Source organism: Gymnogyps californianus, chromosome 7 (genome assembly GCF_018139145.2).
Source record: "Gymnogyps californianus isolate 813 chromosome 7, ASM1813914v2, whole genome shotgun sequence".
Classification (NCBI taxonomy): domain Eukaryota; kingdom Metazoa; phylum Chordata; class Aves; order Accipitriformes; family Cathartidae; genus Gymnogyps; species Gymnogyps californianus.
The window spans coordinates 42,724,897-42,752,068 of NC_059477.1; the positions used below are offsets into that span (position 1 = coordinate 42,724,897).

The 27,172-nt window shown below is 48.7% G+C and overlaps 1 protein-coding gene across 5 annotated transcripts in view; it reads left to right on the forward strand.

Moving 5' to 3' along the window:
* The window catches only part of FMNL2 (formin like 2), a 152,213-nt gene that overhangs the window by 60,512 nt on the left and 64,529 nt on the right, over positions 1–27,172 (forward strand). For all 5 annotated transcript variants that reach the window (XM_050900222.1, XM_050900226.1, XM_050900223.1 and 2 more), the window contains exon 2: positions 20,734–20,817. In XM_050900222.1, the coding sequence (XP_050756179.1) occupies positions 20,734–20,817 (84 nt within the window). The remainder of the gene's footprint in view (positions 1–20,733; positions 20,818–27,172) is intronic.

The window sequence follows — 27,172 nt, forward strand, 5'->3', positions numbered from 1 at the left end:
GCTGTGCAGCACCCCCAGTGCCTCTGATGAAATGCAGTGTTTCACATCAGGAGTGTGAAATCCCGTTTGTGGGACTGCTGCTGGTACTGTTCTGCTTCGTCTGCTTTCAAAGCCTACTTTGTATTTAATGACAGAAGGCTGAGCATATGTTCAGAAGGGGCGTTATTAGGAGCAATTGGTTGCAACCTTGGTAATACTGGGATTTACAGTCTTCCAGTAATCTCTGGTGCCCATCAGGGTTGAGAAGACGCTCCCCAAGGCGGCTGAGGGCTTGAAGCCTTCTGAAAGGTTGTGTCTGGCTGATGCCCGGCCATCTCCGGGGATGGGGCTGCTGGTGGCACCCCACCGGCTAGGAGTCTGGCAGGGGGCTGGTGGTGCCACCCCGCCGTGGGCTCTGTATCCTGCCACCCTGCTGAAACGCCATCCAAGAGAGCCGTCGCCGTCTGTGATTGCATCTGCATTTATTACGAAGGCTGTCGCCATGCCGGCTGTGCCGTCACTCCCCCAGTCCTGCGGGATGTCAGCGTCGCTGCCCCAAAGAGTTGGCTGTGTGGGCTGGTGGGTGCCGGCCAGACCACGGCTCCGTGTTTGTTTCTGGTGCTCTCTTCTTTCCTGTGACTTTGTGCTACAAAAATTAACCCGCAAGTCATGCTGGCCATCCCTTAGAGGTTCCCAAAGAGCTGGAAGGGCAGGTGAGGAGCGTGGGGGAGGCTGGGGAGGAGGGAAGCACTGGGGCGAGATTTCCGAAAGCTCTGGGTGCGCGCCACATCGCATTGCATGAGGCCCAAAATTTGGGTCCCATAGGAATACTTCAAACAAGGGTTCCAGACACCGTCACTTGGTTTTAAGAGCTGCAAAGGTCACGGGCCGGTCTTGTGTTGAAGCACTGGAGCTGACACACCACCCCGATGGAAGCACGGCAGCTCCAGGGAGCACACGGCTCCCAGGCAGGAATCGTCTCCATCGCGGCCCAGGAGCTTTTGTTGGCAGTGGGACCTGTGCCGAGGCTTGGAAAGGGAGCTGGCCTGGCTGCTTTCCAATACTCCATATAAAGCAAGTACATCTGAACTCATACATGTGAATTTGACTCTTTTTTTTTTTTTTTGACATTTCTTCCCTGAAGCGTCGTCAGCCACGGCAGCGCGTAGTAGGGACCTGGCCGATAGCATCTCTGAGTTTTTGCAGATAAGGATAATGAAGCGTGAGTATGATAAGGAGGTACGATTGCTGGGAAGAATATATTTTTCCTTGCCAACTCCAACTAAGGGTAAAGGCTGTTTGTGATCTGGAGCACAAAACTTCCTCTTGGTCTGTCTGTCAGAGGAAATGTGCTTTGCTGTGGGGTTGGTGCTGCTTCTCCCATCACCGGCAGATCCTGTGAGCTTTCCTGTGGTGGTTCACTCAAGTCAATGATGGGCTGAGGTGGTCCCAGCCCCGGTGCAAGGCAGGTTGCTCAGGACTGGGTCCCGTTTGGCCTCCGAGGATGGGGGCTGCACAGCCTCTCTGGGCAGCCTGTGCCAGTGTTGGGTCATACTTACTGTATAAAAGGTTTGTTTGTTTGGTTGGGTTTTTTAAATGTTTAAGTGGAATTTGAGGTATTTCAGCCTGTGCCCATTGCTTCTTGTCCCGATGCCGGGTTGGAGGCTGGTTGCTGTCGGTGCCAGTGTGGGATTAATTCTGCTGGTCATCTCGGTCATATGACGGCTGAGAGCTTTTGCTTGCGTGCAGGCTCGTTTTCATTCAGTGCCATGCTCTGCTTCGGCGTGAGCCCATGAGCTGTTTAACCTAATTACCATCCCAGGGATGGCCTGAGCTCCCGCGTGGGAAGCTGAGGAAAGCCGGAGCTCGATTTAACAAAGATATCTTCATTTCAGCAATTCTGAAGAGCTCTGACTGCAGTGCGTGCTCAAGTGACTTAGACATTAAAAAAACAGACTTTCACTCATGCGTGATGATGCCTTGCATGTAGGTGCCACTTGGGGTGTGTAGCAGGCTGTACCGGTAAATAAATAAACATGCCTCCAGGTGAAGGAATTATGCAGCATGCAACAGGGGCTAAAATATGCTTGTTACCAGAAAAGAGTCTCCTTATAAATAGCTGTTTTCAGATGTTTCTTTCTCTTGGTATTGTTAAGCTCAAATCTATTCAGTTTACTGATTTTGCTGACAGCCAGCCCAGCTCCTTCTGCCTGGGATCTGCAAGTCAAGGTCCTTGGTTATTTAGTCAAAGACTGTGAAGCGTAATTGAATCCAGCTTCCTCCTCTGTAACCATCCTGACTCTCTAAGTAATTAAGAGGCAGTTTATAGTCAGCAATTAAGGACAGCAGCTCTGGCTTAAAGAAGCCGAGGAAGAGCATGTATGCAGAGTAAGTTTCCCATTTCTGTGCCATGGGCTGGGGCTGCGATGGAGCGTGGGGTGCTGCCGAGCCTTCCAGCTCAGGCTTCCACGTGACAGTACCGTCCCTGCTCCCTGCCGGTACTTCAGTGAAAGGCGTGGAAACGGCGAGTTAGGAAACGTGCTCAAGCTATTTTAAAAACTGGGGTTTCTCCATTCAGTAGCCAGATTCACAGGCTGATAGCCACAAACCCAGGCAACCTCCTCATGCGGAGCGCAGCTTTTTAATCGCTTGTGGAGCGCCTGGAGGCTTGTTTGCTGCTCCATAAGCATTGGGCTGTTAAATGGTGACAGCTAGGTTGGCTTGAGGTCTCTGCTGGTAGACCTCATCCTGGCAATGCTGTACTGGATAACTGATTTTAGGGATGATTTAGGGAGGAAATGCTGGTGACGTGTTGGAGATAAGGACAGGAGAGGCATTAGCCTGGGTTTGCCTGCCTTGTTTGAAGTGTGCTGCTGCTGCGTAATGATCGCAGCTGCGTGACTGCTGCACAGAAGATGCAGGCGAGGAGATCTGCTAAAAAGATGAGAAGTTGTTTTTCTAGGAGTAATGATTTTGCTGAGTCTGTGTGCTTGGGTGTGTGTTGCATGGACAGCACAAAACCGATGGGCTGGGGAGAACCTGCAGACCCCCCCCAGCCCCTTTTGCAAAAAGCAATAATGCAGATACCTTGGCAGTAAAATCGAAACCCGTTTGCACAGTGAGCAGGTCTGTGACTCCTCTCTGATTAGGGGCACTGCTGAACTAAGGCCCTGTCCTAAAAGGGAGGCCCGATTCAGGCCAGCGATAACTGGATGTTACTTGCTGTCAAGCAGCATCTGAAGATGCTAGCTGTGCCCCTGTGCATAAATAAAACCCCGCAGACGTGCTGCTTCGCGCTGCCCTGGCAGCTCCTTCTGCACACTGTTGAAGTTGTTAGGGTTCACATACTGGTGCGGTCACTGCTTAAATAAATCCAAACCCTTGTATAAAGGAAATGGGCAGTGCTTTTGGTTTTCCAGCAATTTTCTGAGCCAGCCTAGTAGGTTGGCATTTCAATGAGAGAGCAAGTGGTCAGGAGTCAGCTGCCCTCTCCCTGGGCTTGGGCGCAGCGAGGGTCGGTAGGCATGGTTCAGCCCATTCCCCTCCTCCTTCCTTTGCTGTCCTTGGGTTTAGAGACACTTAAAAACCTCTTGCAAATGGCCTTCTCTTGTTAATGGGGGTTAATCAGAAGAACCTTACTGCTTAATTTGGGGCTCTTAAAGAGGAGCAGAGCCTTCTGGAAAGGCATTAGATAGCTTAGCCACCTCTTTTTTTTCCTGTTCTTTTGTTGATATTTACAGTGTCAAGGTCATAAAAAGAGAATTACAGGTGGGGCATGGGAGGGCTGTGTGCTCTGAGCTTTCTTGCATAGGGGTGAGATATTTGCCATTTGTGCGAGAGTATTTCCCAGGAAACCCAGTCTGGTTCTCCTGGGATGTCCTGTCTGGATGGTTGTGCAACAGCCTCCCACTCGCTGTTACCCAATTTAAGTTTCACTGCAATGACAAAGCATGAAGGGCTTAATAACGCAGTGGGTCGGATTTTCAGCCGGTGTGAACTGATGCTGTATCTTGCCAGAGCTGAGAGCCTGGAGGAGCAGAGCTGTAGTGCTTGCTGGGAGCTTGCAGGGAGAGAGCTTTTCCAGGTGATGTTGGGAGCTGGTAACGTTGCCACGTGCTGTAGGGAGCCCAGACAAAGCTCACCTACGGCTCCATCCTCGCGAAGGGAAGGTGGTTGGTTTGTAGGGCTAGGGTGGTAGGTGCTGGCCTTTGCTGAGCACTGAGCTCCGCACTGAGGGTTTGTACCAGCCGGGCTGCCTCCCCGTGCTCCTGCGCTGCAGCAGCGGGAAGGACCACTGAATCCATGTGCTTTTGATCAGAGCGTAGGCTTTACAGCTTCTTTCCCGGTTAAATGGCAAGTATTATGATTAACTCAGGGAGAGACGCTTGTGGTCAAGTAGGAGGCAGCTTCCAAAGCATAAGCTAGACAATGATAAAATTTGTATATTTTCTTCTAATATCAATATGACCTGAGTTTTGTGAACACCTGTGGATTTTCTCCATCTCTTTGGCAGTGAGGGAGGGATTTTAGGAGGATTCAGAGGTTCGGTCACCTAAACGTCTTTTTAAGCACCATGGGTAACCTGCTTGCCTTCCAGCTCCTGCTCCACAAGTGCACAGTGAGTCCTGTTTCCTACCTGCCCACCCTGTGCTGGTGCCCTGGGAACTCCAGGATATCCTTAACAGACATCGTCAGAGAGACACCGATATTTAGGCAATTGAATCCTGCCCTTGACAGCCAGCATCCTTGGTGTGCTCCAGGCAGGAGATGTAAGTGTGCGGCGTTGCAGTGTAATGCTCTGTCACGTTTCCGGTTGCTCTATAGTTTATAAACATTCATCAAAGGGATTTTTGATGAAATACAAGTTTCCTCTGTTTACAGTCTTCATGCACTGGGAGAATCACGAGGTGGATATCTGGGAGGGTGAGCAGGTGAAGTATCTCCAAGATGAAAAGATTAAATTAGAAACATATTTGTGGGTAAACAAAGGCCATTGTAGTACATGTGTTATCATCAGGTGAGAAATCCTGTGGGAATCGGTAATAAAGACGACCCTGCGAACATGACTGGAGCTAGAGAGAAATCCACCAGCTGGCATGTTGGAGTAAGCCCTTTGGGCAGTGGCTTTTCTCCTTGTGTCCTGGCACATCCTATCTATCGATGAGGAATCAGATGATAACTTTTGTCCTGCAGTAAGGAGTGAAGCAAAGAAAAACAAAAAAAGAAATATATCCATTGCGGTGGGTGTGCCGTGGATTTAATTTGTGTACAGCACCTGCCCAGGGTTAAGCCCTGATGGAACACACAAAGCGGTTTTAGCTATTTGTACATAGCATATATAAAGAATTAAGCCTGTATTTCTGTGTATAGGTATCCATGTATGTGTGGTACAGATGGGAAATTTCCAGAAATTTGGTATTCGTCTTCTTGCAGAGATTAAAAATAGCATCCAGAATTGCCTCATCATTTTCCAACATATGCATTTTAAGCAAGTTAACTTTAGCACACGAGTGTCTGCATTAACAACACTTTATTCGGTTCATGTCTGAGTGTGGCGTTAGGTAACATGTATCGTAGATGACTTGCTGACTTACTGTGAAAGTTTATTAGAAGTGAATTAGAAACCATGCGAGGAAAGCTGAGGTCTATGAAGTGTCAGTGACTCTGGTGCGCACTGGAAACTTCAGCATGCTGATCATAAGCAGGAGCCCAGAAAATGCGGTTAGGGCTTTATTTGGAAAAAGTAACCTAGTAGAAACTTTTACGGGAGAGTTCAAACATTTATTGGTCTAGCATCTACCTTTAGGACTGGTTTTGGGATGGCCGCAGTAAAAGTGCTTAAAGAATAACCAAATTGTGTTTACCGAAGTGGAGCTTTTCTGAGGAGGGTTTTGTCCCACGCCTGGGAGCTCAGCAGGCTTTCTGTAAGGCTGCGACCCTCTGGGTACCGCACGGCCAGCTCAGCGTGCCAGACTGCGGGTCTTTGATCCCAGGTTTTGGGGAGGAGAACAAATGAAGCACCTCTAGGATGAGGGGGATCAGCTGTGTCCACACTGGTCCTTAATGCTGCTTATATTAAGAGCAGCATCCTGAGGCTTCAGGCTTAAAACCCATGCGGGATGAGTGAGGAAAGTTTACACTTGTAAAAATTGATTTTAGTTAACCAAAGAGCTGGTGGCTTTGTAGCATCTTGGGTCACACTGTGAACTCTGCTTGCCTGCTACGGGAGCTATTAGTATGGCAATAAATACTTGTAGAAAAAATGATGGAGACTGATGTAATGCACGTGTCTGAATTCCCAATGCACTTTCGGTTGGTTTAGTACAAAATAACGTGTACTGTGACCGGGTCGCAATAGTGAATTCTGTTTCTGCGAGAGGCAGGGGAATATTTTTGCAGCACACGTGCCGTGTTGTGGTTGCATGTAGGACAGCGTTGTGTGTGCCCTCGTGCAAGGAGCCGCGCGCAGCAAGTCGGCGTTTCAGCAAACCTGTGCGCAGCGCTTGAGGCCATTTCCCCGCTTGCAGCAACTCTTCATTTATATTTCATGTCAAGTTGTCTGGCAGGGTGTGCGCTACATAAACGCTAATGTATTGTTCAGTTTGACATCCGTAGTGCTGTAAAATATCTGTCTCGAGCAGGGAGGATGAGGAGGAGGGAGCGGGAGCTTGGCGACGAGGGCTACCCAGGCGAGACATGTGGACACGTTCGGGATTAGGACACAGCAAGGGCACCCGGTGCCCATCAAGCACGGGTTTTCTAGGAAGGGAGCAAAGGGAGCAAAGACAGAGGTGTTTGCTCAGCGGCCACGTGTGATTGTTCAGTCAAATCCTGATGCCTCATACTTGGCAAATACTTGGAGCTTAACACTTGAACACTGAAAGGCAATGAGAAAAAAAATGCTTCAAGAAGGTTACATGAAAGTGTGAGTGGTGAAACAGCAAATATCAGGGCTGGTAGTTTGAAGATGCATAATTTTTAGGCACTTAAAATTATTCATATGATGTGCATGCGTATATGTGTGCGCTTGTGTGTCATACATTTTTACTGACTCTTTTGTTGTCAACCCAGGCAGACATAATGTAAGGGAGCCTGGGGGGTCAGTTATAACGGAGTAAAAGACAAAGCAATCTTGCTCTATGAAGTGTTTCTCATTATGGCTAGAAGGTCACACGTTTGTGGTTTACTTTGGCTTCCCGTACACCTCTTCTGTTGGGTTGCGGTGGTGCCTGCAGTATTTAGACCTGTAAATATTTCCAATATAAACCAAAGTTTATAACGTGCTTTTAAAAATTCAGTTGGGATTGAAGCTTGGCATATGAGAGCCTTTTCTTGTGTTTACATTTTTACGTGTAACAAACTTTCAGATAAATTCCTTTCACTGTTCATCAGGTACTTGAGTGTAGAAAAGAGGGACGTAAATAATTTGCAATTTTCAAAAAGTGCTTATCACTTATCTACTCCTTTCTGGGCAGCGTGAAGCAAGCCGCAGAGACCTGGACTCGCTGGCAATATGGGAGGACTGTCAGGCAGAGAAGAGAGCTCAGCTATGTACAGGGAAAATTAAAAATAGGCACTGAAGGCTACTTTTGCTTAAGTGAACTCTGAGCACCTGATCAGTGAGTTCACGTCTGCTTCAGAAGCAGAGTTTTGTCTGAGACGTGGTTTTGCAAGGAGGGCTTGTGCTGACATCCGTCAGAGACATAAAACCTGGGACCGGGACGGGGGCCAGGCTTTTTATCCCTGAGTTCATTTATTTTTCTTGGTTTATTCAGCCCTTAATATTATTCAAATGAAGATTTCATTTCTAGACCAACATAAATCAGGGAAGCTGCCAACCTACACTGTTTCCTCTGTGTCCTAGGACTAAAACGCGGTGGCCGTGTGGGTTTTATTTGCATTTAGTTTTTATTTGTTGTCCATTTTGAATGTGTATCAACTTAAGCAGGAGCAGAAGGATGGGCAAGCAGCCTTTCTATTGCACTTACGGGTACCTATGTGCTCGCCCATGCGAGGGGTGCGGAGCGAGTGTGCATCCCCACGGGGCCCTTGTCCCAGCCTGCGGGTGACGATGAAGTGGAGGAGATGGAGGCGGCCGGGTCCATCGCCCCGCCGGAGCGACCGGCTGCCTGCCCGCCCGCCCTCTGCGTGAAATAGTCTGTTCTTAGCTTTTAAGTGGAATCTCCTGTATTTCAGTTTGTGCCCACCGTATGTGTCGCTGTATTTTATTTTTGTTTGGGGGGGCTTTTATGCATATGTTTGTGTGTTGATGGTGTTTGGATTTTGCCGTCTGTTTTTTTTGTGGGCAATTTAAAATAGAATAGTTTAAATATCAATATGCATTTGCATAAGAAACTCACTCTGAATAAATTACATATATTTATATCCATATGTGTATAGCGGAAAAGGTGCATTCATATGTATATGAAACTGTTCAAACTTTCACTGAATTCAGGCTTTTTTGTGCTACCATACTAATCTAGCTGTGCAATTATAATCTTCAATGTGATATATATTCTTAAATGGTAGGTTGAGAAAGGGAGTGCTTTCTTTTTTTGTTTAATGTACACTAACGTGAAAAATAAAAGCTCTTCTGTGTTTTGGAAACATTCTTACGGATTCCTGATAGAAATAGCTATGTTTTTCCTTCCTATATAGACGTTCAGTGGAGCGATAATACAAGGGCATGAGAGGAAAAGAAGGTGCATGTGATAACACAAAGCCCACTTTTTGTTAGTTTTGTCATCTAATTCCAGAGCACTTCTTCCACTGTATTTTTGCAGGGAAGAAGCTTCAGTGATGTTGGAGTATGTTTTTGCTGAACGCCTTTAGCGCAGGCCCGGTGCTAAATTGAAGAGTTTCTGGGCAGCAGCTTGAACGTGTGGGGACAGTGATACCCGCCCGGGCAGCGTGGGCTTTGCCGTTTCACCCGTCTCTGCTGAAATAGCAGGATCGCTGCTTTCACCGGAGAAGTTTCCTGCTTGTACGTGTGTGCACGACCAGTGTGAAAAGTGCCAAGCTCTGGACTCGAGGCACAGGCGAGCGCGGGCATGATTGCTCCTTCTCTTGTTTCCCATTGTTTCTGCATAAGGGAGTTGTCCCTCTGTTGCTGTTGAAGCGGCGTATTGTGGCTCTTTGAAACATGTGGGCTTACCCTACATCACCTGTGTATTTATGTGGGAAAAGACTTGTTTTTTCTATGGAAGAAGTGCATGTAGGATAATTTGTGATCATCAGCTGCTTTTAAAATAGCAGTTAGATGAAGTTTAACTGCTGTTTTCATGAGAGCTTGCAGCTTTTCCCCAACGAGGTTGACTTTGCGGACTGTCTGTGACCAGGTCATTGCTTTAGGTGGTGGGGAAGTTAGGAGTCCTCCGTGCGGGAGGGGAGGTCAGAGGTATTGCATTCCACCCACCCTCTGCAAATCACTTCTCTCGTCCTCAGGGATGTAATGTAAAATGGTGCTCCAAAATGTTCAGGATGTGTATGGGTAGCATCCTTCTCACCCCGTTACCCTGCTGACTGGGTCATCCTGGTTGACTCCTGCCCCGAGGCATCCCCTCACCACCCAAGCTTTTCCTGCAGGGTGCTCGGGGCTGACTCTCCTCTTGAAATCAAGGGGCTGTTACGCAGCACCGCTTTATTTCGTAGACAAGATTTACACCATTGGAAAGAACGTGGCCTTTGAACTGGCTGTTCTTTGCAGCTGCTTTTACGCTGAGATGCTGCAGTCGTCTTGCGTGCACAGATGGCAGATGGTTTTTGGCAGCTGCTGATAGGTGCTGCTGCCCTTAATTTTCGTTTTTCTTTTCAACAGAGTGATTGATGAACAGCAGTTCAGTTACACATGTAGCTCTGCAACATTTGCTCTTATTTCCATAGGGTTTGTAGTGAACAACGTCACAAGGAGATGGGATCCTCTGATTTATGGTGAAGCTTTTTTTCAATGAGATCCAGATAGAAGTTTAAGACGACAACCAAAACCCATCAGCATGTTTGGGATAACTGTTGAGATGCTCAGGCTTCACCCCTCTGTACTGCTGTGTGCCAGTGCAGCGTCAGAAAAAGTGTCAAAATCGCTGAAAACCCTTGTCTGTATGTCTTCCACTGTTTCCCTGTCCTGCAGCATCCAGCAGCCGGGGTGAGTGCGTGGTGCCGTGGTCGGCTGCCCGCAGTGAGGACACCTCTCGCCCCGAGCCGCTGGGATCATGCAGACTGACCACAATCTGTGCAAGTCCAAGCACAGCCTTTGAGGTATATATTTTGGTTCTTTGGAAGACACTTTCTCAGACATTTCACTAAAACAGCTTTAATTTTGGATTTTGTGGTTTGCCTTATCAGCAGCGAGTGCCTTTGAATGATTTAATAAAGCCGTGGGGCTTGCTTGGAGCAATCTTCCAGGCTGGGTGAGTCAGTGGTGAGTTGGGCTTTGAAGCTTTTGTAGCATGAAACTATTTTTCAGTGGTGAATTAATGAGGTTTCAGCTTTTCCAAAATGTGAAACGCACTAGGCCGAGTCTGAATTTTCGAAAGGAACCAACAGCTCTGTGGGAGCAGCAGCCGTCCTTGGCCACCAAAACCTTCGAGAGGTTTCCCAGATGAAGTTTCAGCAGCGCCGTCAGAGGCATCGTGACTGCCCAGCGAGACCCCACTCGCCGTGTGCTCCCACGCAGAGGCAAAGGGGTTTTGACCCAGGGCACGAGCTGTGGCTGTGTTTGCTTGGGGACGAGCCCACAGCGGCAGGGGGGAAATGCCAAGATTCCCGCTCGCACCTGCAGCTTTGTGTGCAGCAGCATTAAACGTCTCCGTGTTGGTGCTTTCATCTGTACAATGCTCGTGCTACTATTTATATGTGTGGGGATGAACCTCTGTGAAGAGCTTTGAAGTTAAATGCTAATTTATCATAAATCTGCAAATGATAATGCTGATAAAGCAGAGAAATGAAGTGAACAGCAGCAGCGCGTGGAAGGTCAGAGGAGGGGTGATGAGCGTGGCCAGACGTGGAGGGGCTCGGGGAAGTCGTGGAGAACCGCAGTGATGGTAAAACACAGGCATCGAAACAAGCCTCTTGGCATCTGAGTGTCAGCCTTGCACGTGGATGTCGTCCGCTGCCGCTGCGTGGGGCAGGGACCCCTCAGCTCTCTTGCTTGGAATGTCTCCGGGCTGTGCTCCGTCAGGATTCAGGGCTGATGTGCTGCCAGCAGAACTGCTGCTAGCAGGGCCGTTTGTCTGTAAACACCCAGGAGGTGGCTAACCTCCCAAGAAGTATTTACCCTTCCCTGCCGCTGGATTTCTGCATGGTTTAGTCCTTCCTTGTCTGCTGGGGAACAGCAGGTACTCACAGCAGTTTTCTGGATCCCACCTTTCTCCTTCGATGTGTAAAGTAGACGTTGCTGGACGACCTCATCAGGCCCACTGAGATGTGTGTGGGGAATCACGGATCCAGAGTTAAAGAGTGTCCCTTGTTTTTTTCCAATGGTGTTTCTGAGGATGAGCTCCGTGCGAGTGTCCCCACCGCAGCCCCGGCCTGTGATGACCCCCCATGTGCCGTGTCCTCGGAGCGGGCACGCTGCAGCCCTCAGTAAGTCACCCCGTGCTGGTGAGTCTGATCCTGCTCTTCGCAGTGCTCTCCCTGCAGAACCGGGGTGTGTTTAGGAGGAGAAAGGACTCATGCAGCGAGACCATTGGTATTTTTAGATCAAAGACCAGTTTGATAAAAAAAAAAAGAAAAAAAGAAGAAGGAGGATTAGAACAATAAGTACATTTAATTTTAGCCTAGCTTGGATTCCTCATAAAGTCAACGAACTTTGAGATTGCTTGACTTGCCTCTAGCTTTCCTAAATAAACACACCATAGCAGGACTGAGAAGTTAAGTAGCACAGCAAATGGCACAAAGTTAAATTTTAATATTGTAGAAGAATATTAAGGGCTGTTTTACAGGCCAGGTCCTGGAATTAAATTTTAATACTGTACAAAAATATCGAGGGTTGTTTTAGTAGGCAGCTACTGAAGTTAGCAATAGACTTTTTTCTTCCTTTCCCTTGCAGAAAGGGTCAGAGTTAGGGGCAGGGTGAGGGATGGGACGAGGAGGTCTCCTCCTGGGCAGCACGATGCGGCAGTGCTGCGAGCTGACCTTCTCCAGCGATGGCAAGTGAGGCGGGTTTTGGGGCCAGAGTCTAGTTCTTACGGAGTTTTACCCCAGGTTAAACAGACCAGATTGCAACCAACCTCTTGCATCGCAGTGTTGGGTGATCTGGTCGGTGTGTGTTTCGCTTGGGGAGTGTTTTGAGATGAAGAATGCTGTACCAAGGCTTTAGATGTCGTAGACCTTTAGTAGACGTCAAGTCAGGAGTAACTTAAGTGAGTGGGATGAGTAAGGAGGTCTCACTTGTGATGGCTTTATGGCCCTGAGTCAACATCAAACAGTCACTGTCTCCTCTGGAGTTGGTTATCCCATCAGAGGACAAGAGCTGAGTAGGTGCGAGTCATCCTTCATCACTCAAGCCTTAAAGGATGAGTACAAAACCCTGGCCTGCCACAGCTGCCTGTGCATCCTCTGTTCAGTAAAGAAGATGTCTCTTTGTAACATTACAAACTGCTTTCTTTTCACACCGACTAAATTTAGAAAATGTGGAGGAACATTTACAAACTCAAAAATCATACATATCTGACAACAAAGGGTGACAATGTCAATGTCTTTGTGAATATACATGAACAGATCTGAACTGCATGTTATGTTGCTTTCCATTCTCTTTTTATTGTTTTTGGAATTTGCTTACTTTTGGATGCTGGTTTCTGGGAAGACGTAGGCACCTCACAGTGCCAAGAAGTAAACCTGGATCCACTCAGGAGCCGGTGTTTCATTCTCAGGCTTGCTCCAGCCAGGGAAGGGGGCTGCTCTTTCTCAGTTTTATGAAGGTGGGAGGTATGGATTTGACTTATGAACCAATTTTGGATTTACTTTGTAAGAACTCACTAGATATTAATAAAAGCTTAAAATAGTCCAGGCTCTGCCTTAAAACAGCCCTGACTGTAATGCAGAAAAAATTAAGATTGTAGCTCATCGTGGTGGAGAAAGTGGAGATAAAACCAGGAGAGCTGGAGGCAAAATGCAATAGACATAGCTGTTATGAAACTCTGTGAGGAATTGAGAAGTTTAACTGATGAGCTGGAGAATAAGCTCAGATTAGGAAATTCCAGGTGAGGACAGGGGGTCCTTGAAGTCTGCAATTGCTGGAGTAACAAGCAGAGCTTTGATGTCGGTATGTAAATCTGAATCTAATTTACAAGGGCCAAGAATATTATTTTAAATGTATTAAAGCCCTGATCTTTTTCATCAATGCTGTGGTGAAGCCAAAAACTACCCAGGTTTGTTTTTCTATCTCTCTGGTAGTAGTGCAAGTCAGGAATAGTCCCAATCAGGGGAAGGGTGGGAGGAGAAAGCGAGCTGGGAATTAAGTCTCAGGAATATAAGCTACTCTGCCGTGTCTCATAGAGGAGTGGGTATTAACCTGCACCCTTCCCTGCCACACTGGAGATGCTGTAGTTGCACATAACGTTTTCTTGGGATACCTTTATTTCATTTAAAGTTAACAGTGCCATTATGGAAGTGGGAAATTTAACTCTTTGCTGAAACGGCTTTTAAATTTTGCCTTCCTCCAGCTCTGAAATTCGCAGCATTGGCTGACTCGCCTTGCCTTGCCAGGCTGAGCTTTGCTGCCGTACCAGCGCCTGGAGTGATGCAGGGCTGGCTTTATCCATCACCATCTGGCAGATAGGAGTAGGCTGGTGGAAACATCTCATATTTTAGGGGTACACGTGCTCCAATTGTCTTACTAACGCATGCAGGGCCGTTCATAGGAACAAATGGCTCAGGAGGACGCTGTCATGTTTGTTGCTAGCACATTAATGTCGTGATTCATAAATAAAAGGGATTTAGACTTAAAGACGATAAGATTAATAAGAAAGAGCGGCAGCCTAATGCTATTAATTAGCAATGCTTATGCTTTTGAGTCAGTGAAGTTGCTGCTACACTTGTTTTCCAAAACATTGAGCCTTTTAATTCTCATTAAAACGAGGAATAAGTTAGAAAAAATACAGCTCAGTCGTCCCACCACCAGCATCTAGCGTGCGGTTCTGATGCTGGTGGGACCTAGTCTGCAGTTCAAATCTGTATTTATGTGCTGGTCCTTTCCTTAGCGAAACCACAAATCGTGCTGAACGTTTTGATATTTCTGTAATGTGAATAAACTCAGCCAGTTGGGCGCTTTATCGCTCTGCAGCGTGTGGGCTACTATTTTAGCATTTTCTCTGCATGATGCTGATAATACGTGGTGCTACGGGAGCGCTTTGCCCCCGAGGCTTGGGGCCACCACGCGTGGCCACCGGCGCCTGCGTGGGCCGAGCTGGTGCCTCCCTTTTCCATGGAAGGGGACGGCATGCAGATCCCCAAGGGCCAAGTTCGAGGTCAAGGGCGAAGCCAAGCATCGTGGCGGTGGTGCCCAACTCCTGCAAATCGGTCTACAAAAATAGATTTTAGTGCCAAAAAGTGGAAATGGAGGCTACGCAATTTCTGTAGTAAATTCAGATGCTCTGTCGACTCAAAACCTAGTTTGAAACCGCTTTTCTATGGACACTTCTGGAGGACAGAGGTAAGAGGGTTACAACCAGCAAGCCAGCCGGTCATAGCAAACGGCACAAAATTTGTTCAGTTTTGAACAAGGCAGCCAAGTGCAACTCACAGCTTTTACCTTGAGTTACGGAGGAGTTTGGCTCTCAGCAACGAAGCTGTATTTACAGTCGCTCTCTTTCTCAGGGGTGGCAGGTGAAGTGCAAAGCTGAGATGCCTGCACTAGCGTCCTGCTTTCCTCCGGCTGCTCGCGGCCAGAAGATAACGCTGCTGTGTGGGAAACAGAGAGTGTTTTCCTGCCCCGTGCTGGACCGCTGCTCTCGCTGTCACACTGAGACGGGTGAAATCATCTCCTCGAGATGAGGCTAAATCTCGACGCGTCCCGGTACACAGCGCTGTTACAGAGTCATCTGGCCCCGTGCTTCAGAGACGCTGTCGGGGCTGCCAGTTTGGACGGAGCTGGGCTTTGTTTCATAGGTTAAAAATACATATATTTCCTTGATGCGCTATTGGTTTTATTTTTAACTCTTAAGCAATTTAGTATTTTGTAGGTCTGCTAGTATTTCCCTCAGTTTTCCATCTGCTACTGTGATTAATTTAAGTTCTAGCTTTATAATGCCAACCCAGAGCAAACGGAATGGAAACCTTACCTATATTATTTGGCAAGTAGCAGTAGACATGAATAACTTTGGAATTTGTGGGGAAAAAGAGAAGTTATGTGTTTTTGGAGCCAAAACATGATTGGAAACGGGCCCTCGCAGACAGCACGATGCCGTGTAGGATCTAGCTGCAGTTACTTTTGAGTGCAGTGCTCCAGATTTGTGTTTGTAGGTGTTTCTGAGGAGTCGGAAACCTCACTCGGAGGCTGTAAAGCAGCGGTGCGCACCGATTTCCTATTGCCTCGCAGACATTGAGGGAGAATGACGTGCCAGAGGTTTGCTTTTTTTTCTCTTCAGTCCTAGAAGCGGTGTGATGTAATGGAAATTTGCAGTGTGGTGAGGAAGGTGGGACTGATTTCCGAAGGCTGTGAATCTGTGGGAGGAAGGAGTGGAGGAAAGCTGCAGAGCTCACCTGGGCGCAGATGCTCGGCCAGGACCGGTGGGCGTCAGCGTTTTACACAGGGCTGCGTGACCCGGGGTAATGACAGGGTGCAAGAGGCAAAAACCCAAACATAGGGAGGTTGTATCATGGCTACTACGCGGTCCAGCATGGGAGCTGTGGCATGGCCCCGGCAGCCTCTCAGTTCGTGCAACCGTGCAGCTTGTTGGACTCATGGTAGTGACTTGAATTAAAAATAGCTTGACCAGAAACGGTTATTTTTAATCTAGACCGTGTTCAGTATGAGCCATGCAGGCGCGTGCACGGGGCCAGTTGGGGATGGGGATGCAGAGCAGTGGGGTACAAGACAGTGGGGCTGCTTCAACTGCTGTTGCCACTAAAAGAAATGGTGTTTTAGGGCCCAAGATAGCATCTTAATGGAAGATGGGTATCCACTATAAAGGTGCAGTTCTTCTTCCTGAGCTGATCAAAGTCTGCTCTGCTGGCAAAGGGCCTCCAGCTGCATAAGTGCTGGTGGTGACACAGGGGATGATAAGGGATGACCTGGCTGGGGACACGGGCAGGAGAGGAGAGAGTAGGGCCATCCCTTCTGGCAGCAGCAGGGATTTAGATTGTATCAGGAGCGGAATAATTACGTTATCAAAAGCCTTCAGAGCATGAACTGTAGGGTAAAGATGGAAAGAGAAATCACGGGTCATAGACCTGTAGTTAACTAAAAAATGCTGGTATGTGTGAAGCCCATAGTCATAAGAGCTAGAAGTGGCCAGGAGACATTTGTGAGTCATTTCACTGGTCCACAGAGAACAAGAAATCCAGACTATTAATGCATCTGGTAAAGTTGTGACTAGAGTCAAAACTATTGCAACCAGTAAGGTCAAGCCAGCCAATTCAGTAGCCTTCTTTGCCATAGTTACTGATGCAACAGCTAAAGGTTATGCAATTAGATATAGCACACTTGGATTTCAGAAAGCTGATTGGTATAGTGCCATACATAAACATAAAGAAAATATACTGCTTCCTATTTAAGTAAAAATATCATGGTTTAGAAACTAGTTTTCCAGCAGGGAATGGTTGTTAACAGTAAGACCAACTGAAGAACAGCATTAGTCCAGGTTTTAGAGAAGGTGTGATCTACACCTGTGTTATTCTGTACAAAGAAACAAGGGTTATTTGGTACAGCCGCTGAGGGGCTTGACGAAGGCATACGTTGAGCGGGGTCAGGTGTGCTGGGGCACCGGCCTGGAGGCTGCAGGAGAGCCGAGCCGAAGGACAGGGAGCTCCGGGGGATCAGGAGATCCAATTCAGCAGATGTCTCCTAGATGGGGAGAAGGGAATAAACCTGCACGACAAGCAGAGAGCTTCAGGTTGTGAGGGAGAACGTCTTGCGATTAGTTTCCAGTAAATGAGTGCAATTTGATCCAGTTGCCAAGAAAGCCATTCAAACTGATTTATGTATAAAACATAAAAGTTAATGTCAAACTGACTCTGCCAGCGTGAAAAGCCCTGGTCCAAGTGCATTCCCTCCTTCCCGCGTGAGTGATGAGGCCAGAGGGGCAGCAGACAACAGAAGTAGTAGTTTCCTTCCCAGTTGCCTCCAGAAGAGACGAAGGAAGGGGCTAGAGGGGCTGCTGGGGTTGACCCGCCTCAGCAAAGTGTCCTGTTTATAGCATGGTAATGGACTTGTGCACAAGCAGGTTTCAAAAGTGCTTTAAATCTCTTACTGAGAAGTGAGTAGGTGCAAATCATCCACTGCTTACACGCAGGGATTTGAACCTGGTTGCACATGATGTGTTCATAAATAATTTCACCTGTCAGACCAGGGCAGGGGTATCTGAAGTGAGTTGCAGTATATGTTGAAATACATGAAATGGTTGTGTACAGCAAAAAGACGCGGAGCGAAGGAGTTCACATTTCAGAATGAGATCAGATTTAATTCATTTTGAAATGAGATCACTGGAACCTGCTGCCTGCATCTTGTTTTCCCTGTTTCAGGCTTTCATCCATGCTGAACTCTTGCCATGGCTGAATTCTGCAAAGGTTTCCAGGCAGGTTTCTTGTCCAAGCACCAGCCTGGTTGGCTAAACTGATTAGCTATAAGATCAGAGTTTGACAAGGGCTGTTTTGCAGGTAAACAGTGAAGCTTTTCCTACAGCTGAGATTTAGCATAGCTATGAAATATGTTTGCATCCTCAGAGGTAAGGAATGGTGCTTGAAGAAGCCCCAGGAAAAATACCAAGAAGTGCATTAAAATGATAAGTAGAACTGATAAGGTACATGGTGAAAGACTGAGAGGAGAATCAAGCGCAGATATGATCACAGCCTATAAATACTGTCAACATGACAGCACAGATGAGCAAAAGGAAGAGTATTTGTTATCTGATGGAAAACAAGCTTTAGGAAGAGCAGTCATCACAGCAGCAGGGTGGTGGAGGGGATCCCCAGGAGCGGGTGACACTTGTCAGCCATGATGGAGGGAGATAAGGTCCTGTGGGACAATAGTAAATATGTCTGCAACATGCAGATGGTGAGATCGGCTGGAGACCCACGCTGTCCTTGCCTCCCTCGGTGGTCGTGCATGGACCAGGAGGTACAAGTGCACCAGAGGGGTCCCTCAGGGGTCCGCAGTATTCCCGGTAAGGAGAGACATTTGCTGTCACACCAAAGATGTGGAAGGACCGCGTTCGGGGCATGAGCCTCTCTCTCTGTTCCTGCCTGTGCTCCTGTGCTTTCAGGCTCCGGCAGAGTGGTGGAAGGGGAGGTGGTGGCTGCATCGCGCCGGGATGCCCTTGGGCGAGGGGGACCCCTGTGCCGAGCCTCATGGAGGGGCTGCTTCCTCCGGGCATGGGGAAGGCAGATGGCTGCAGCAGCCTCTGCTCCTCTGCCCTGCCTCCTCGCAGCTACTGCCTGCGGGCAGGAATGCCACATCTGCTCCTGGATCACATCCGAGTCCTCCTGGTTTCCAGCCCGGGCTGCACAAGTAAACCCAAGGAGAGGGAAATCTGAAACTGCAGCTTTGAGGGAGCTGGGTCAGGAGCATCCCCGGCGCTGCGCCTGCCTCCCCCCAGGGCTGGGCTGGGCTGAGCTGGGCTGAGCCAAGCTGGGCTGGGAGCAGGCTGACAGTCAGCCTGGCCTGTGAGTTAGCAAGGCAACCAAGGCATGAAAGCCTTGGGGAAGTGTAGGGGAAGGTAGTCCTGCGTTGCACCCGAGTGCTGGAATACAAGCGGGGAAAGCCTTGTCTTTGTGACGGGGATGTAGCACTCAGCAAGCCAGAAAAGGTGCTGGAAAGCTTTGCCATGGATGGCCAGCCACTGCCAGTTAACTTCTTGGCTCTCCTTCAAAGCCCGTCATCCCCCAAAGCTCGCCCGGTTGTTGCGCTGCCCGTCGGTGCAGTCAGTGCTATACTCACCGTCCCAGCAGCATGGGGATTGCCCTTAGCACCTGCGGTCCCGTCCGGGGACTTACTTAAATATTGATTTTATAGTGTGCCACTCAGGGTAAGCAGACTGGGGAATCAGCAGGCTGGGCTGGTCAGAACAGATGCTCTTGTTGGTGTTTGTGGCAGCTTGGGCTATCTGCATCCCTCCTCTTTTGTTACCTGGGACAGGGTTTGTGTGAGGAAATGGAGGAGGTCTGGGCCCCAGGCTGTGCGAGTCCGGCTGTAGCAGAGTATGGGTCCGGGAGTGTTTCTGAGGATCCCCAGGACAGCCTGCTTTTAATAAATCTGTAAAACTGCCTATTGCACAGGTTGTGAAGATGGGTGCTTCTAGAGCAGAGTGTTACGGTATCTAAACACCGGTTCATTGATTACCGCTTTGCTGCGGGATTATTTAACAGCCTTTGGTTCTGGCCTCTTTTTGTGCCTCCCGCAGCCTTTTTAAAATTAAATGTGGAAGGGTAGTGCCTGCCGGCGCTGGAGATGTGTACAGCACCGGCCTGACTGGCCTCTGGTGTGCGGTGCTGCAGGGACCGCCTGGCACTTCGCTCCCATCCCAGCAGCAGTCCGGGATGGACCGCCAGAGGCTTGTGGTCCTGAAGGGTTAATTGGGGATAACTTGGCAGGTCTGGGAATGCGAGCTGGAGACCAAGAGGTGCTGGAGACCAAGAGGTGCTTAGCGGGTTTTTCATTTAGCCACTTCACCTTGCTGCGCGCCGCTGGGCTGATAGGGAGGCTCTCCAGACCTGGTGTTTGCGAAGCTCTTGAGGCATTCTTCGTTCTCCGGGAGCGTAAGCATGACAGTTATGCTGCGCATTTAGAGACATAGCTCTTAGGAAAACTGCCTTGGGAGCGAGTAGCCAGCCTGTGCCGCCCTACCCCAGACAGCTGGCCATGGAAAGATATCTCAACTGACATCAAAGGAGCCAGCAAATGATAGGCATCATCTAATTGCTGCCTCTCCCCTGCCTTCTGACTCGGTACTGCAGGTTGTCATTCACAGTCTCGGGATCGTTATCTTTGAGTGTGCGAGTAGCACAACGTCATGATGGGCAGCAGCAGTCCTACCTCCGGGATCCATATTATCCAGATAAGGTTGCATGCAGTGACATTTAAAAACCTGAACAGCGTCCCGCTGTTGAAATAAAATGAAATGGCATTTCAAAATCTTGTTTGGAGAGAACTGGCCTTCTGCAGTCCCCAGCCCGCAGCTGGAGTATGTGTTTCCCTTATGAGTGTGCTCAGGCGGGGGCAGGCGAAGGGAAGAGGGGATGTGGTGTACCACACGGACCCGTCTGGAGTGGAAGGTGGCTCCTGTGCTGTGGCAGCATGGGGAAGCCCTGTCCTCTCCCCCGGACAGAGGTGGCTGGTCCTGAGCTCCAGTTGCTCGCCTCCTCCTGTGTCGCAGCATGGCCCAGCACTGAGCCCTGCCCTTCAGTGCCTTGTGATTCGCTGGCACTTTTGGGGCCAAAGATGACATTTAGAGGGAATGTTTCTGAATAACCCTGTCAACAGGAATTCACATAAAACAATTAAGGCAACCGCAGCCACGTTGTCTCGGTTTGCTCGTGTCTGACTCCATCGGAGCCTGAGCCCTCTGTGGTCCCTCACGTTTGCTTTCTCTTTCTCTGCAGAATGCGATGAACTTGCCGCCCGACAAAGCCCGGCTGCTGCGGCAGTACGACAACGAGAAGAAGTGGGAGCTCATCTGTGACCAGGTAAGGGAGGTCTGGAGGGCTTTTGGCAGACATCTCGTTGAGAGCACCAACTGGGTTTCATCAGCAATATCCGTAGACTTAGAAAGGGACCTTGCAGAGAACAAGTATTTGAATAGTTTCAAACACTCATTTTCTTTGGCCTTATGCTCCATTATTGGTAACAACTCGTAGAAGCCTTGCAATAATAATTCCCTTTTTTGCCACAGAGCAATATTTCTTTCCCCTCTGATCTTACCATCACTGCTGTGCCTGTTTTCTCTGGGCAGTGAAGGCTGCTTATTTTGCGTGGCACAGACTCGAAGAGACTGACCTTCAGCCACCTCTCAGCGAGTGCTTTGAGTTTGGTCTGTCTTGACCTGTGTAACGTGAACGAATGGTCTCGATCCAGTGTGTATTTGGCTTTCCACATCACGAGCCGTTGTCGCAGTTGGCCTTCAGGGAGAGACGAATGGTGATGCAGCCTGAACTCCTCTTCGCCTCCAGAGGTTGAACAACAACCTCGGATTAAGCAGCACCATATGCTGAGGCATCTTTTGTGTATGAGCTCTGCTGTGGCATGCAGACTTGGCAGCAATATAGAACAATTAACAGGTTGGCTCTGCCGTGACGAATGAACAGAAACGGCATCATTTAGAGAAAGTGAAGCATGCAAAAGGTAGGACGTGCGTTTGTGAGCCAACAGCAAAATCAGGTTCTGCCATAAACTTCAGAAGTAATTGCTAATGAAAATAATTGATCCAGGACTGAAAAAGTGGGATGTTTCCTTGAAATGTAAACACAGTGGTACCAGGATGAGAGTTTGGCGGAAGGTACAGTCATGCTGTGAGGTCAGGAACATTTTAATAAATAGATTTGTGGGACATTTCCTATTTAGCTGTTACAGTGGTGGAGCCTCTGATAAAATCCAGCTACCTTAAAGTAAAGCTGAATAAAGAGTTACTTGCTTTTTTCCATGAGATTTCTGTGCAGAGAATATAAAGCATTGAGCTATTTTAAGTTTCAGTTTAGTGAGACACTGAACAAATTGCTTAATCTACTGTAAGCGATTTGTTTCATGGATATTTGCTTAGAGCATGCACGCTCAGAGCATGGACGTATAAGTGTGAGCTTTGTGCTGGAGTCTGCATGCTGTCTTTGCACTGAATTGGCAGCGGGGCAGGCAGAAGCAGTTAGATCATAGCCTCGATGTGCAAACTCCCACCTCAGAGCTGATCCACCCTTTGCAACGTGCAGCTGCTGCTGATTCACTCCTGAGCTCTACAGCAGGATAGGAGGGATGAGCAGATGGAAACGCAGTGAAGGAAATTTGCAATCTGGAGTAATCGCCTATCTTAATAGCTCCTTGCACAACACCGAGTCCACCCCCGGGATGCTTCCCATCGCTTGGAGAGGGTAGGCAGAGAAGCAGTGCAGGACTGTTGTAACCAGCGCTGCGGAGCCCAGTACTGTGAGGATCCCGAAGGGGACGGGAGGGGACGGTGTGCCACCCTTCCAGGGTCCGGCCATCCAAGGGGACATGCAATAAGGGGCTGCGTATCTGTGATCTGTCACAACTGCCCGGCTGCCCTGGCATCCCTGGTGGGTGCTTGCCAGCCTCTGTAAATTAGAGCAACGTGAAGCAGGTGTCTGTAAAAGCACCATAATACAGCATATGGGGTGTGAAATATTTATATCTGTCCACATAATTGTGGTGTGTGGCTAAAAGTACTTTCAGGAATGGATTTTGTACAGAATGTATGTTTTTAGTGTGGATGCAAATTTTGACCACTATTTTCTATTCGTGTCACCCATTGCACCATTTTCACCCGTTTTTGCTTAGGGAAGGACTGAGGATGTAAATTAATGTAACAGCTTGAGGAAATTAACTCTTACCCTGCTGTGCTGGTTTTCAACTCTATGTGTGAAAGGAAAAAGTGTCCAGAGGTTGCTCTTAAATGATATTTTCCAAACAGTCTGTAAAGCAGACCCTGGCCATTTGTCTGTGAAATATTTTGAGAATGTTAGGGGAGAGAGTTGGGCCCCAAAAGGAACTCTCACTTTTGCAGAAGTGAGATTAACAGAAGTGGAGAGCCACCAGTCTCATCATGATGATGATGATGGTAATAATAATAATAACAACAACAACAATAATAATAATCTGCCGTGAGTAGGATTGTGCATGTTGTAGTGAATCATTGTAAGGGTTCCTGGGCTGGTTGTGGAGGACTCATCCCATGTGGTATTTTCTGTTCCTTTGTCTATAAACCTTGCAAGTCATCTAAGCGTTGCTGCTGGTGTCCTGAAATCTTGCTCCCTACCTCTCTGGCTTGGTGTACAAGGAGGAGGAGAAGAGCAGCAAAGCCAGTAAACCTGTTGCCCATCCTGGAGAGGGCCGAGCGATGGTCGTCTGCGGGGTGAGCGTTGGGAAGGGTCCCGACGGGGAAGACGATACCGTTTCCTGGCATGGCGAGCCACCCTTTTGGTGTACTGTAGGCCTCTTTATCCGGCCGTGTGCCATGAGGCGTTACAGAGGGGGCACGGATCTTGAGGGAAGAGGTTGGGGACATCTTACAAAGTTCTTCGTTGCCCTCTAATGGCAAATTGTGGCAGGGGCATCACCATGTCCTCACCTTTGGAGACACTGGAGGTGTGTGTGGGGAATAACGAATTAAGAGACCTAAGATGAAAGTCGTGTGGTTTACATCCAAAATATCCTCACTGAGGTATTTGTAGAACTCTCTCCCTTTCCGGATGAAACTCCAAATGAAGGCAGCTGCCGGCTGTTTCGGAGGCTGGTGGCCGGTGTGGAGCTCACTGGGATGGCGGTGGGTTTCTCCAGCAACCTCCCAGGCAGGTGGTCCTCCGCCATCCCTCAGCTTTGCTTCCAGGGGGCTCGGGCCCCTCCATGCCTGTGTCAGGGGTAATTTCACCTGAAACAAGGCCACATGTGTTGCGTTGGCGGGGCACCATGTTCCGCTTTAGGGCTTATTTGTGACTAAAAAAGTGGAGGTACAGGCCCTGTTGGAAACACGACCCCAGGTGAGAAGGTTGTGCTGTGACAGTCCCCAAGCCCTCCAGCTCTCTGGGTGAAACCCTGGCTCTCCCAAGACCGGAGTGGCGTTCCCCTGGGAGGGCAGGGTGACCTGGGCTCACTGCCTGGTGGAGCATCGTGGTGGAGGGGGAGCCCGAGCACAGAAATCTGGTGGTGTGAGGTTAGGCTGTCAAAAATAGACAGCGTTCAAGATAGCCTGGAGAAAGAGAACATCTGAAACCACAGAGGGACCCTCGGACTTGTGTTCATTCACGCTTAGGTTCAACAGGCATTGACTGTAGCCGTTAGATCCCTTCTCTAAATGAGGCAAAAATGTTAATCACTAAGCTCTCTGTTATATCGTAAGAGGTCAGTGCACACTAGCGTGTGCCACACACCCGCACGCCCTTTAAGCCAGGCTTGCTTCTGTGCCCCTTCCTCCTCTGCCACTGTTCATCAAGCTCTGCAAAGGGAAAATGGCATGCAGCCTTCCCAGCCTTCCCCTCCATAAACCAGGTCTGGGAGGGGCAGGTTCTTGATATTGTTTTTATTTTTGGGTTTTTTTTGTGAGAGTGTGCACTATGGACTGGTTGAGAGTGTGACCACACCGACCGTGGTGGTCCGTGCCTGCTGCTTTAAAGTCCAGAGCACCGGGGTGTGCTGACAAATACCTGCATGTCCTTTGGATTCGGGCTGGGAGTTACTTTAAAGGCATACTGGGCCATGTCCAGGCTGCAGGCAGTGGAGTGGTGCAGGCAGCCCTCCTGTGTGCTGCCTGTGGGTCTCGGTGGATGGCTGATGAAGAAGGGGGCAGGCAGTGACCGCTGGATGGGACTGAGCGAGGATCAGGGTTTCGTGGGGATGCTGTGCTATTTGTTGTTTGACACAAATATCTCGGGTGAGCCCCAAACGTCTCCTCAGAAATGTGTTGAAGGGACGGTGATTGAAAAGTGGCACCTCATGCTGTGTGTTACCGTATGGTGCCGTTGACCCTTTTGCAGCAGAGATCTGGATTTTTTTGACAGCATTCAACCAAGCATTTTCCCTATCTTTGCACATGCTTCAGTAGCCATTTACAGCTGTGTTTTGAGAGCCTTTGCATAAAAACAATGCTTTGTATACCATTGAATCTCTCCTGTTGTGGGTAAAGTACAGGCTAGAATGTCCAGTGTTTTATTGAACTCACGAGCATTTGGATGGTAGAGATGCTCATGGCTTCATTTATCTGACTTGCTGGCTCTGAGAGAGGTGGCTCACTGGAAATCAGACAGTGAGTGATGGAGCAGTTGGAGGTACGTGCACGGGGCACGAGGGATCCAAGGCTCAGCAGCGCGGGGCTGGGCAGGGGTCAGCATCTCCGGCCTCGGAGGGAGCATCTGCGGCTCTCACGCCTCTTGGCCAGGTCCCTTACAGAAGCGCTGGTGATGTGGTTTTGCAGAAAATTAATAGTGGTGGAAGCAGATCCCTCTGCCCCCTAATTAGTGCAGAGATGAACGGCTGCTGTCATTTCATTCCATAATAAGACATATAAAGTGACATACTGTCCTGCTGGTGGGCTTGGCTGGATTGCTGGGGCCAGGGCTGAGCCACCCTCCAGGTCTGTGTGGGATGGGGGACGGGTGGTGGACATGTACACCATGTTTACAACATGTTTGTGCCTTGGGAGTGAGAAGACGCTGGTCTCCAGCCCTGCTTGTCCACCTCCTTTCACCAGCATTCACCATCCATGTGCTTTATGCACTCCTAGCAGTGACTGCCTGCCTGCTGGGGTTTCTGACAAGCCTGGGTACCGAGTCGGGTGCGCTGTGTGCTTACCTAACATATATGAATCCTAAGAGTGAAACAAGTTAGCGAGGGTAATAATAATAATAACATATGTCACTAATGCAGAAATGTCCTGAATGTTTTTGGAAGCAAAAGATCTCTGGAAAAGCCACAATTTCCTGGTTACGGAATTAATATGTTTTCCAGATTTGGGTGAACAAGATATGTGTCGAGTTCTTTGTAGGATCACATGGAAGAGGAAATGCAGAAATCGGGCAGTTCCTCTTTGCTGCTGAAGTAAAGCCCCCCCCAGCCCCCTTTTTTTTGGTACCCATCAGAAAAGAAAGTGCTAATTCTGGAGATTGCTGGTAAAAGAAGCACAGGAGTGGTTGTTGTGCTCCCTGTCCAAGCTTTTCCCCTGAATTCTCATCATTTATTACCCTAAAGGGAGGTGCTAGGGACCAGGTCATCTCACTGCTCTCCGGTCTGGTGCCACTGCCAGTGGCTCTTTGCATGTGCTTTTCTGCGCTTGTCTGTCGTTCTGGCTTGTAGCACCACTCCTCAGCAATTTTTCAAGTAAGAAAGAGCCTTTTATCCTTGGGAAATTAAGTTAGTTTGCTTTCTAGGTGGCTGACAAAGGCAGGGTTGAGTTATTGCTAGTCTGCGCCTTTCTCCTTTCAGGGCTGTAGACAGTGTTGGTGCTTATATGAGTCACGTAGTGGAGATAAAATAGGTTTAATCGGGATTTATTAACTTTGTTGTGTCTGAATGGCCCAGTCCTGGGGCGACCGGGAGGGGAAGCCACCATGTCCCAGTCGTGATGTCACCCACTGGCTTACGCTTTTTGCTCAGCGAAGTTTGGAGACTCAAATAGGGATTTTAAACTTTATACGTGTGTGGTAAAAATCCCCAACCTCCTCGTTCAAATAGCGTTAAACCCCTTGCAGTATAAGTTCTTATTTTGAAAGCAGATTTGGCCAGTGAGCAATTGCCGATTGCCAAAAGTAGAGAGGAGGAGCAAACAGGAAAAAGCAACAATTTTTAACTCATTATTTACGGTATCGAAGGCAAGTGGATTACGTGTGAACAGCAGTGCCTCAGTGTTAGCCGGGAAGTGTGTTTGTCTCTACAGGGAAGTAAATGCTCTCAAGAAGGACCAGAAGGACCTTGAGAGGACCCTGGGCTGGCCAACCTGCACAGTCACGTACAACATTCATGGCAAGTGAAATACCAGACTGCAATCACGCTGGTCCGACGAGCACCGGGCCTTCCCACCCTGTGTGAGCTCTGGCAGAGCCTCAGTTTTTTTGGGAGGGCGATGGCTGCAAGCAGACGTTCAGGGTGTCCCAGAGGCGTCAGGGAGCCTCGGGCTGCCGTCGCTGCACAGCACCGAGCCCTGGTTCTTGCAGCTTGCGACGTATCAGCCTCTAATATAAACCAGTCAAAGCTGAATAAACCGAGACAGTGATCATAGTCCAGAAAGGGCAATTTTAAAGGGTAATCCCTCATGGCTTTCGAAAGCAGAAAAAACAGTTTAAGGGGCTATAAAAATGTTTCCAGGACTAGTAGATGTTTGCCACA